A 13,227-nucleotide genomic window follows, 5' to 3' on the forward strand; every position below is an offset into this window, starting at 1 on the left:
CCGAAATGCTTATAGATATGGAGGTCAAACTGTCTCGATTCTTGGTTAAAAGCACAAAAAAAAAAACAAAAAAAAAAACGTGCTGTTAGCATTTATTTTATATAAATACGTCGAATTAACATGCTAGTCTCTTAGTCACTCTGGTGGCCGCCTGATGTAAACAGCTTTTCCGGTGAAAATTCTTGTGAATAAATGCTTCACAGATATGGATGTAAAACAGTCTCAATTCTTGGTTAAAAGAAAAAAACGTGCAGTTAGCGTTTCTTTTACGTAAATATGTCGAAGTACAATGCTGGCCTGTTAGTAAATGTTGCTAGCGACCGCCTGATGTAAACAGAGCTTTTCCGATGAAAATTCTTGTGAATAAATGCTTACATCCCTAAATTCTTTGTAGGTATAGACGTAAAACAGTCGCGAATCTTGGTTAAATTTAAAAAAATGTGCAGTTAGCGTTGATTTTATGTAAATATGTCAAAGTACAATGCTAGTCTGTTCGTGAATGTAGCTAGCAGCCACCTGATGTAAACAGAGCTTTTCTGGTGAAAATTCTTGTGAATAAATGCTTAAATCTCTGAATTCTTTATAGATATGGACGTAAAACAGTCTTGATTCTTGGTTAAAAGCCCCCCAAAAAAACGTGCAGTTAGCGTTTATTTTACGTAAATATGTCAAAGTACACTGCTAGTCTTTTAGTGAATGTAGCTAGCGGCCACCTGATATAAACAGAGCTTTTCCGGTGAAAAGTCTTGTGAATAACTGCTTAAATCCTCGAATTCTTAATAGATATGGACGTAAAACAGTCTTGATTCTTGGTTAAAAGCAAAAAACAGTGCAGTTAGCATTTATTTTACGTAAATATGTCGAAGTACAATGCTAGTCTGTTAGTGAATGTAGCTAGCTGCCGCCTGACGTAAACAGAACTTTTCCGGTAAAAATGCTTGTGAATAAATGCCTAAATCCCCCGAATTGCTTATAGAGATGGACGTAAGACAGTCTTGATTCTTGGTTAAAAGCAAAAAAAAAACAAAAAAAACCATGCAGTTAGCATCTATTTTCCGTAAATATGTCGAAGCATAATGCTAGTCTGTCAGTGAATGTAGCTAGCGGCAGCCTGACAACAAAGAGCTTTTGGTTTTCTAGTCAAATGTTATTGTGTACCAAGAAAAAAAGATGTTTTTTTAAATAAAGTATGTCCGGAAAAAAGAAAATCTGCTTTTCTAATTCAACAAAACATTTTGAAAGAGCAAGTTCTATAATTTATTGCGATTAAAGTGGTAGTCATTCATGAGGCTTTATGTCATCCATCACTTGGGACAAGCTGAGGCTGCTGCGCTGTGGACCACATTAATGATGATGTTCTAGTGTGTATGTGCACCAATCCTCTAACAAGATTTTCAGTGTGCGTCTCATGAGTTTGCAGCAGCGTGTCGACATGTGAAGATTAGCCTTGTTACCTCTAATGACACTGATCCCCCCCTTTCCTCCCTCCTACCCCCCCATCATGTTGACATTAAAGCGCTTTGTGAGGACACAGGCAGGCCTTGTGATTGGCTGAAGTGTTTGCTTGCAGTTCATCCATCAGTCATGCTGCCATTGCGCTTTTCGGCGTGTACACATTAAGTGTTGCCAGCTCATTTTGGAGTTGTTGCTGAATGTAGAAGAGAAAATGGGTGTTTGAGTCACACTTTTGAGAGCGTTTACTGAAATGTTAACTCATCAGCCGCCAATGACGGTGATAGACGTCCAATCCAATTTGACCGTTTTCCCGTCCAGCCTCTCCCGATGAAAAATGAGTTGGACGTCTATCACTATCAGTGACAGCCCATAGACTTTACCATCAGTTGACGGGACACGGTGCCGATCCGTGGGGGGCCTTTTTTCAAAATCTCAAAATTCAAATATTTTCAAAGCCGCTGGGCCACGGAAAACCAAAACAGGCACCCATCTTAGGCAAGTATGAGTCTCCATGAGCAGCGACATCAAAAAATTCAAAGTCGTTCCCTAATAAAATCCTGATTACCATCATTTTCGGACTATAAGCCGCTACTTTTTCCTTCATTTTGAATCCTGCGGCTAGTAGTCCAGTGCGGCTTTTTTGTTGATTATTTGGGTTAATAGGTAACACGAACAGTAACTGAAGAAATAATCAGCACAAAATGTGAATTTTGATTGTTATTTACATCTGTAGCACTGCAATGCATCCTAGGAGGCATGTTGGACTACAACAGTGTTTACAGCAGGTGGCAACAGAGGTTGACTGTCTCCCTAAAGGGAGCAGTGATGGCCAAATGAAGTGTCTTGAAGCAATGAAGCTTTGCAGCCAATTGGTTCAAAGTTTCATGGTGGTTCATTTTGTCTTATGAGAGTCGTATGATGCTGCTGTCAAATAAAGTGTTACCAGTTAATATCTTTTGGTTTAAATATCCCATAATAGAGTGAGGACAGCTGCGGCTTATAGTCCAGTGCGGCTTATATGTGAACACATTTAGTTTTTTTGTCAAATTTGGTGGGTGGCGGCTAATAGTCAGGTGTGCCGTATAGTGTGAAAATTATGGTAATTATTTTTCATGCAAGTATAACAAAACTTCAAATGGCTATAAAATTCTCAAATTTTACGCTAGATGCACAAAAATCACCAAATGCAGAGATAATCACCTATATTTTCAGGATCAATAGCAATATTTAGCATATCATAAAAGTCCAAAATAGCAACTTCATTTTTTTATTTTTTTTAAATTTAGTTTTCAACAGCTAATAAATCACTCAGTTTTCACATTTGAAACTTAATACTTGAGGAAAGCATGCAGAATCATCTTAATTTTACTCAACAAAAGTAAAATTTGCATTTTTGTATGTACAGTCACAACTTATTAAGGCCTTCGCACTCTATTGTAATGCAAAGGATTATTATTATTATTTTTTTCATGGCAAATGAAAATGGCCAATTTGAAGGCCTGAACATGCTCAAAAACTCACCAAAATTTGCACATACATTTGGCTTCGCATAAATTTCGATAATTTTTTTTTTTTTTTGTATGGACGCAGAAATGTCTAAATTAATACTTTTTTGCCAAAAAACGGGCAGTTGGCCGAACATTACTTAATCATTTGAATGAATTTCCATAGATATGAACATAGAAGAGTCTAGATTCTTGGTTAAAAGCAAAAAAACGGGCAGTTATCATTCATTTTACGTAAATATTTCAAGCTAAAATTCCGCTAATGTGTAAGTCCAATGTGGCGGCCATCAAAAAGCATTTGCCGGTAAGTTGAAAATTCTTGTACGTAAATGCGTACATCTCGCAATTTCTGTAAATATGGACATAGAAGAGTCTAGATTCTTGGTTAAAAGCAAAAAAACAGGCAGTTATCACTCCTTTCACGTAAATATTTATTTATTGTGCAAATCCAACGTGGCAGCCGTCAAAAAACAGCTTTTTAAGTTGAAAATTCTTGTAAATAAATGCGTCCATCCCTGAATTTCTATAGATGTGAACATAAAAGAGTCTAGATACTTGGTTAAAAGGAAAAAATGGGCAGTTATCATTCGTTTTACGTAAATATTTCAAGCTAAAATTACACTTTTGTGTAAATCCAACGTGGTGGCCATCACTAAAGTTTTTTAAGTTGAAAATTCTTGTGAATAAATGCTTAAATCGCGAAATTTGTATAGATTTGAACGTAAAACAGTCTAGATTCTTAGTCAAAAGCCAAAAACAGGCAGTTATCGTTCATTTTACGTAAATATTTCAAGCAAAAGTTACGTATTGTGTAATCCAACATGGCAGCTGTCACGAAACAAAGAGCTGTTTATGTTGAAAATTCCTGTACATAAATAATTAAATTGCGGAATTTCGATACATATGAACGAAAAACAGTCTAGATTCTTGGAGAAAAGCAAAAAACGGGCAGTTATCATTCATTTTACGTAAATATTTCAAGCTAAAATTACGCTAATGTGTAAATCCAACTTGGCGGCCATCAAAAAGCAGCTTTTTAAATTGAAAATTCTTGTACGTAAATGCGTACATCTTGCAATTTCTGCAAATATGGACATAGAAGAGTCTAGATTCTTGGTTAAAAGCAAAAAAAGGAGCAGTTATCGTTCATTTTACGTAAATATTTTGAGCTAAAATTACGCTAATGTGTAAATCCAACGTGGCGGCCATCGAAAAACAGCGTTTTAAGTTGAAAATTTTTGTAAATAGATGCATACAACTCGCAATTTCTATAGATATTAACATAGAACAGTCTAGATTCTTGGTTAAAAACAAAGAAACAGGCAGTTATCATTCATTTTATGGAAATATTTTGAGCTAAAATTATGCTAATGTGTAAATCCAACGTGGCAGCCATCAAAAAACAGCATTTTAAGTTGAAAATCTTTGTAAATAGATGCATACAACTCGCAGTTTCTAAAGATATGAACATAGAAAAGTCTAGATTCTTGGTTAAAAACAAAGAAACAGGCAGTTATCATTAATTTTATGAAAATATATTGAGCTAAAATTATGCTAATGTGTAAATCCAATGTGGCGGCCATCAAAAAACAACTTTTTAAGTTGAAAATTCTTGTAAATAAAGTCGTACATCCCTGAATTTCTATAGATATGAACATAGAAGAATCTAGTGTCTTGGTTAAAAGCAAAAAAACAGGCAGTTATATTTATTTTACATAAATATTTCGATGCATTTTTTTCTGTTTCAAAGAGCATGCATGGGGCTATTTTATCTGATAATTATCTTGAATCCTCGACCAAATCACTCTTGTGACACTTCTGCCTGCTTGTATGCAGTACAACTTTTGTCCTTTTTCCACCTAAATCCGGCGTTTGAACGCAGTGTGCGTTTGAGTTGATCACAGTGAAAGCCAAATGATCTGCCTGGGTTTTGCAGTGTTTGTGGGAGCTGTTTTGTCAACTGATGGTGAAGTCTATGGGCAGCTAATGAGTTAGATGGTGCTTTTGGGAAATTAGTGGCTAAATCTTGCCAAAAATCACTACACTTGCATCAATATTCTTCTCACACCACTTTACGTTTGTGTTTCGGTTCAGATGGAGCAGGCGTCCATGGAGCAGAAGGGTCACGCCAACGTGCCGTGGATAGTGGAACCGGGTCAGGAGGCCAAGAGAGGAGTCAACACCAAGTACGAGACCACTATTTTTTAACATTGTGCACTCCTGCGTGTGCGTGCCTTTCGGAGGGCGGGCATAGGAGGGGGAGGGGGGCGCCGGATCGCTCGGGGGGCTCCAGCCCGTCCTCCTCCCCCGTTTGGCCAACCTGCATGAGCCAGGGGTGCACTTCTGTTTCCACCACTCGGGGCAACGTCTCCCCCCACTTCCTGTTTGTCGGTCAGTCATTTCCTTTCTTTTCCTTTCTGCGTTTTTCTCAACCGTCCCAGCGTCCCGCCCCCTGACAACTCGATTGACAGGCGCAGCGGTGCTTTAGCGACAGCCGCCGACGAAGGAGCGCTTTTCATTTTCTTGTCCTTTCTGTTCCTTTTTTTCATGAAATCGACCGAAAATGTTACTACCTGGTTTACTAAGGTGTTTTTTAAAAAAAAAGCATGTGGCTCGTGAGGCGCATGTCGGTCATTTTGCTGAGGGAGGGGGGATGGGGGGTGATGCAGAGGGCTCTCTCGATAAGTGATGTCATCTCATTTTGCAGGGCAGTGGCGGACGCTCATGTCTTTTACTGTGGAAATCAAAGAATGTAGCCAGCCATAACACTCTTTTCAAAGGACTACAAACATGGACTCCCTCGCTCCTCCCTCTCATTGTTCACGTTTAAGCTTGACTACGACGCGCACGTAAACACACACTGAATGTTTTCAGGGAGGTTACCATGGAGATGGACAAGCAGGCATGTGTCAGTTTTTTTTTAACTTAATTCGAGACTGGTATTGATGTTTAACATGAGAATATTATAACACCGCCATCTGCTGTTGTCCTCACGTCACATTATTTTTTTACGCGCTCAGAACGCTGGCCGCCCCCTTTAAAAAAAAAAAAAAATATCGGGAAAAAAAAGTGTGAATGTGCGGACCTCCGTCCCTCCTTTCTGGACTTTGTTCAACTACTGTACGTATGGAAGGCTATCCACGTATAAAATGTACATAGATATTTTGCCAACTCATTGTTCATAGCTGTAATGTAAAAGATGGACAGAGAAAAAAAAGCTAAACAAAGACAAAAAGAAGATATGTGCTAGATGATTGTAGAGATAATGTACTTGGAGTGATATACATGTACATAGGCTTGGGGCTTCCAGCACGCTGATTTTTGTAATTTTCTGCCATTATTTATAACCCTGTAAAGCACACATGGAATAAAATATGACTTGTACGACCATGACGGAGAGACAGCCTCACAAATTGTGTTTTATGTTTGTTTAAGTCGGAATCGCATGCATTTTGTCTTTAGAGTGCCCATACACTTTATAACCTATTGACATGACACCGGAAACGGGGCGGATTCGTAGGGGGCCTATTTTCAGAAAGTTCAAATTCAAATATTTACAAAACCAAAGCTGCTACCGACCTAAAACCAAAACTGGCTCCTACCTTAGCCATATATGAGTCTCCATGAGCAGCGGCATAAAAAAAAAAAATCAAAGTCGTTTCCTTATAAAATCCCGATGAATTATTTTCAATACAATTATAACACAACTTAAAATGGCTATAAAGGCCTCTGATTTTACACTAGATGCAAAAAAATTGCCAAATGCAGAGATAATCCCTTATATTTTCAGGATCAATAGCAATATTTAACATATATAAGTTTTTGCCCAAAATAGCAACTTTTTTTATTTACTGATAATAAATCACTCAATTTAACATCAAAAACTTTATACTTGAGGAAAACATGCAGAATCAATCATTCTTAATACGTAAATAGATAATAAATAAATACTATATACAATCACTACACAACTTATTATAGAATACAATATCCCTTTATTATCATTGTCGTATTTTTTGGACTATAAGTCGCACCTGAGTATAAGTCGCATTTATGGGGGAAATTTACTTGATAAAATCCAATACGTAGAACAGATATGTCATCTTGAATGGGGGAAATTTACTTGATAAAATCCAATACGTAGAACAGATATGTCACCTTGAAAAGCATTTAAAAAAAATACAATAGAGAACAACATGCTGAATAAGTATGATAATGTTACATGATGCATGAACAACGAAATGCGAAAGTGGCCAATATGTTAAAGTAACATAGCTATTAAGAGTTATTCAGATAACTATAGCATAAAGAACATGCTAACAACTTTACCAAACCATCAGTGTCACTCCAAAACACCAAAATAGCATGTGAAATGATATCATAATGTGTTAATAATTTCACACATAAGTCACTCCTGAGTATAAGTCGCACCCCCTGCTAAACTATGAAAAAAGGTGCGACTTATAGTCCGAAAAATACGGTATACACTATATACTGTTAGCGAATTAGGCTAGTGGCTGCCTGGCGTAAATAGAGCTTTTCTGGCGAAAATTCTCGTGGATAAATACTTAAATCCCCGAATTCTTCATAGATATGGACGTAAAACAGTCTCGATTCTTGGTTTAAAGCAAAGAAAACGTACATTTAGCGTTTATTTTACGTACAGTATATTGACAAAGTACCATGCTACTATGTTAGCGAACGAGGCTAGCGGACGCCTGGCGTAAAAGGAGCTTTTCTGGCGAAAATTGTTGTGAATAAATGCTTAAATCTCCGAATTCTTCATACATATGGATGTAAAACAGTCTCGATTCTTGGTTAAAAGCAAAGAAACCATGCAGGTAACTTTCATTTCGCGTAAATATTGCCAACTATGTGGCTAGTCAGTTACGAAAATTAGCCGCCTCCATGTGTAAACAAAGAAGAAAATTCTTGCAAATAAATGCTTCAATCACGCATGCATGGTACGAAAAATATAATATTTACCTTGAATCCTCGAACAAATCACTCCTGAGACACTTCCTGTTTGTATGCGATACAGCTTTCGTGGTTAAATCCAATCTTAAGTAAATCCAAGCTTAAATCCGACATGAGCGTATGCCATCTTCGGCTATTACGAGATGAAGCTCGGCCGCCTCTGATAAGGCATGTCGCAAAGAATGACGAAGTGTCAGGTCAATAAATTTTTGAAGTCTATGAAGTGCCTAGGACTGGATAAAAAAGTCTTAAATAGCATGATTGTGTGAATTAGAATCATATTTTGGGACCATTCGACTATATACAACAATTTGGCAAAGCGCAGATGACGAGAAATTAGTTTTTTAATCTGCAGTTTAGCCACGCTTTTCATTATAGCGCTCTAGCGTCCCCAGCTGGAGGATGACGCCCATTGAGGGGGAAGATTCAGAACGAGGAAAATGCGACAAAAAGAGCAGCAAAATGTAATTGTTTCAATCTCTCTACTCGAATATTTTACGGGATATTCTTTTCATCGAAGTATTTATCCCCAATTGCTAAATAAATGACAAATAACAGTCTTGTGTTAAATGGAATATGATATCTTCAAAATGCATTTATTCAGTACGACATGGCAAAATTACTTCATCATGGTCAAAACTGTTGACTTCTTGCAGCTCCCGAACGATATTTTATGCTAAATTAAGTTAGTCCGGCTTTTGTCATTTCCTTGCCTTTCCTTTGGAGAGCGTAGACAGCTAGCCGACATGCTAATCCGAACTGAGCGGCATTTCCAGGTCTTATTTTCGCCTTTCAAAGCGAAAAATCACACAAAAATACACCGGATTATGTCACACGGCAGCGAGCAAGTGACAGCTCGTCGATCCCCTGGCAGGAGAGCTCGTTTCCTGGGGAAGCAGCTGCAGAATGACCGCTGGACAAACCGGCCGATGTCCGAGGTGCGTATAGCTGCCCGAGCCCAACCCGAGGATAATGGTCTATTGCTGGTGTTCTGCCAAATTTTTCACCCTTATAATATTTTTCACCCAAATCTGTTGTGAATAAGACCTCTTTTACATGAAGTCTCAATGTTATCCACAGGTGCTAAATAAACAAGTAACATCATCAGCATAAATGTTCAACACGTAAATTAATGCTTAACGACATGGCGACGACGTAAAAAGTGAGAGAGTGGCGTGCTGTTGTTGTGTGCAGCTATCATGGCAGGTTGTGTCTGAGGAGAACTTTTCTACATGTCCGTCCATGATCAAACGTAAGTAAATATTCTGTTATTTGAAGGTTTGTTGTGTTTACTTTGTAATCGCTGTATTCACGGCCATTTTTAACACAAAGTCGCAATTTCTATATTATTATCTATATTTCTATAGCGCTGTCCTAGCGGGCAAACGAAGAGGACCGAAGGGGGTGTGCAACAAGCCGCCGGTAGTCGGCCGTGTGGCATTCTCGGTGGGAAAAGGAGCATTGTCAGCCACAAAATGCAAGCCACATCCGTATTAAAAGCTGTGCCATGATCCCAGTATTTGACATAATACAAAACACGATGTTTACTCACTTCCTCGCAAGTCCAATGGTCCCACAGTTGTCGGACTTAGCCAATCCCGGGGTTAACGGGAACCTTTTGAAAACCAAAAAGGCTCACACGCCTCTCCCTGGTGCAGCAACAAAACCCTGCAGCACATTTGGCTGTCGTGATTTGAAAAATAAACGAATTAATCCGCAAAATCAGCTGAATCCGCAGTCCTCGCATTCTTCCTCAAAACAGGAAGTTATTAATTTTCATGGTGCGGGATTCAAAAAAATTGAATATATAAAACGATCGCTTACACGCACATCCAAGCGGTCCATTTCATTCAGGAGCATAAAATACCGCGTGAAATATGAATTAAACATGCTTTTTTTCTGTCATAGGCATTTTAAAACAGAGTCTGCCCTTGATGGTGATAGGCGTTGAATCAATTTTGACTATGAATGATTGCTGCCGACCCTCCCAGTCAAAATGGATTGGACGTGTACCGCCATCAATAGCAGTGAATGAGTTAAAAGCTTGCTACAACAGTGCTTTCTCGTGGGATCCATGCCCAGTCAGCAAGAAGTGACCAGCTGTTAAATGTCAGGTAAGTGTAACACAAATACACAAACAACTACAGTAACCCCTTTCAAAATAAGAGTCACTTATGACTGATTATTCTGTGTATCCTGTTGTAATGTGACACTTTTTCAGCAAATTCTATAACCACGTGAAGCACAAAATGGACGCCCTTGATGACCGATGACAGCTATAGATTTTTGCAGAATGTAGTTTTTGTAAATTTAAATGCATTTTGCTTATTCCTTTAAATCTGCAAAATAAAAATAAAAAAAATTTGCTGAACTAAGTGTCAAAATTGTCAAAACAAATTTTTTTCAGCAGGTGATAGCAAAAACATTCAAAACATACTACTGAAATTTTCGTACTATAAGCCGCTACTTTTTTCCCTCATTTTGCATCCTGCACCTTATAGTCCAGTACAAGTTAATTGTTGATTTACAACGGCGTCATAAGGCTGTCATAATTATGACATGACACTATCATGGGCATTACTGAATGCTTATGACAGATGTCATTCAGTGTTATCAGGCATATTATGTCGCTAACTCCAGTTATGTCCAGCTCGGATTTTTATATCTATTCAAAAGGGAGATAATATGCCAGATGACACTAAATGACATCTGTTATAAGCATTGATTAATGCTCATGACAGTGTCATGTCATAATTATGATTGTCTTATGACGCCACTGTGAATAAAGTGTTGCCAAATACCATAACTAGTAATTAATGAAACAACTAGAACAGTAACTGAAGTAATAATTAGCACAGAAAATAAATTTTGATTGTTATTTACATCTGTAGCGCTGTAATGCATGCTAAGAGGCATGTTGGACGACAACAACAGCAGGAGGTTGACTGTCTCCACCAAAGGAGCGGTAATGGCCAAATGAAGCAATAATTCATGGTGGTTCATTCGGTCTTTTGACAGTCTGAGGATGCCGCTGTCAAATAAAGTGCTACCGGTCATAGACTTTGTAATATATTGACAGGACACAGGGCGTGGGGCCGATTAATGGGGGGCCTGATCACCACTAAGAGCTTTTAACATTGAATATTTTCGTGAATAAATGCTTAAATCCCTGAATTCTTTATTGATATGGATGTAAAACAGTCTCAATTCTTGGTTAAAAGCAAAAAAAACGGGCAGTAAGCATATATTTTACGTAAATATGTCGAATGTGCTACGAGCCTTGAAGCTACTGTGGCGCCGCCTTATCACCACTAAGAGCTTTTTACGTTGAGAATTTTTGTGAATAAATGCTTAAAATCCCTCAATTCTTTATATATATGGTTGTAAAACATTCTCAAATCTTGGTTGAAAGCAAAAAAAAAACAAAAAACGGGCAGTTAGCATAAATTTTACGTAAATGTCGAATGTGCTGCTAGCCTTGAAGACACTGTGGCGGCGCCTTCATAAAATAGCCTCAATTCTTGGTTGAAAGGAAAAAAACGGGCAGTTAGCATTCATTTTACGTTAATATTGCGAAGTATAACGCCAATGCTGTAGAGGCTAATTTCTCCCATTGATTTTTTTTCACATTTCAAAATGCATGCAAGGTATGAAAAATATAATAATTACCTTGAATCATCGAACAAATCACTCCTGAGACAATATTTCCCTTTTGTATGCGGTACAGCTTTAGTACTTTTTCACCCTTAATCCGGCGGTGGATCGCTGCATGTGTTTGAGAAAAACTGCGGCCGTCTGCAAATAACTGAAGTGTGGGACGGCCGCCTAGGAAAAGGCATTGCGCAGTGTCTGGGGAATGTTTTCCATCAATATAATTATGTAGTCATTATGAAAGTAGACACTTCTTTCATCTGTGTGATTTTGACAAAGATCAGATCACATTTGATGGTAATTTTATGCAGAAATGTGAGAAATTCCAAAAGGTTCTGATACTTTTTCATACCACTGTATGTCTAGCTTGGATCTTTACCAAATACCATAACTAGCAATTAATGCAACAACTGGAACAGTAACTGAAGAATTGGCACAGAATATGAGTTTTGATTGTTATATACATCTATAGCGCTGCAATGCATGCTAGGAGGCATGTTGGACAACAATGGTATTGACAGCAGGTGGCAGCAGAGGTTGACTGTCTCCTCCAATGGAGCAGTGATGGCCAAATGAAGCTTCTTGAAGCAATGAAGCTTTGCAGCCATTTGGTCTCATGACAGTCGTATGATGCTGCTGTCCAATAAAGTGTTAATGGGTAATATCTTTTGGTGTAAATATCCCATAATACAATGAGGACAGCTGCGGTTTATAGTCCAGTGGGGCTTATCTATGACCAAATGCCGTTTTTGTGTCAAAATTGGTGGGTGGCGGCTTATAGTCAGGTGCAGTGACGCCACCAGAGGGTAGCCAGAGGTGGCCACGGCCCCCCAATAAATTTGTTGGCCACCCCTCTTTTGTTAAATGTTCACTTTATGCTTAATATATACATAACACAATAAAACAGAATTGTTGTGGAACTCAAAATGTTGACTGGACTGTTATGGACTATGCACATTAAATCATGAGTAAGATTAAATTAGAGCAGCAGCATAAGCAGATTTTAACGGGGGGTCGGGCCCCTCCTGGTGTCCGAAAATTGTCATTGCATGTAATTGACTTTCCTATATGTATAAATGTTGTAAAGCAATAAAACTGCAACAAAAATGAATGAAATGAACAAAATTTTTTTTTTTTTTTTGTAATAGGTCAAAATTATTTTTCAAGCACCTTTACGGTCATTTGCTTTGCATTTAACGTAAAAAAAAAAAAAAATTGGGAAAAAAATATTTTTAAAAATGATTATTTTTCTTTTGTCGAAAATATATTTTTTTTTGATTGAAGCATTTTTTTAAATTGAATGATTTAGACACAAATGTCCTAATCAAAAAAGGATTGCTTCAACCAAAGAAAACTTTTTCAATGAACAGTTGTGTTCAAATGCAAATTTTTCAATCTCAAATATTTTTTCGCATTCAAAAACTTTTGCTATGATTGAAATTTTTCTTTTTTTTATTGAAGTGATTTTCTTTTTGAAAATCTATATATATATTTTTAAGCAACTTATTTTTAGACTGAATAAAAAAAAATGTCCTAGCCAAAATGTGGCCCGAAAACAAATCAACATTACTTCAATCAAAAACCTTGCTTCAATCAAAAAAAAAAAAATAATAATCAAAGAAAAATAGCTTCACATGCA

The 13,227-nt window shown here is 37.6% G+C and overlaps 1 protein-coding gene across 3 annotated transcripts in view; it reads left to right on the forward strand.

Annotated features, from left to right (window-relative positions):
- Positions 1–13,202, forward strand: part of anks1b (ankyrin repeat and sterile alpha motif domain containing 1B) — a 148,851-nt gene extending 135,649 nt beyond the window's left edge. For all 3 annotated transcript variants that reach the window (XM_057856154.1, XM_057856153.1, XM_057856152.1), the window contains 2 exons: positions 5,055–5,146; positions 5,668–13,202. In XM_057856154.1, coding sequence (XP_057712137.1) covers positions 5,055–5,146; positions 5,668–5,716 — 141 coding nt within the window. In that variant the 3' untranslated portion in view covers positions 5,717–13,202. The remainder of the gene's footprint in view (positions 1–5,054; positions 5,147–5,667) is intronic.
- The last annotated feature ends 25 nt before the right edge of the window (positions 13,203–13,227 follow it).

The sequence above is a fragment of the Corythoichthys intestinalis genome, chromosome 13, assembly GCF_030265065.1.
Source record: "Corythoichthys intestinalis isolate RoL2023-P3 chromosome 13, ASM3026506v1, whole genome shotgun sequence".
NCBI classification, from domain to species: domain Eukaryota; kingdom Metazoa; phylum Chordata; class Actinopteri; order Syngnathiformes; family Syngnathidae; genus Corythoichthys; species Corythoichthys intestinalis.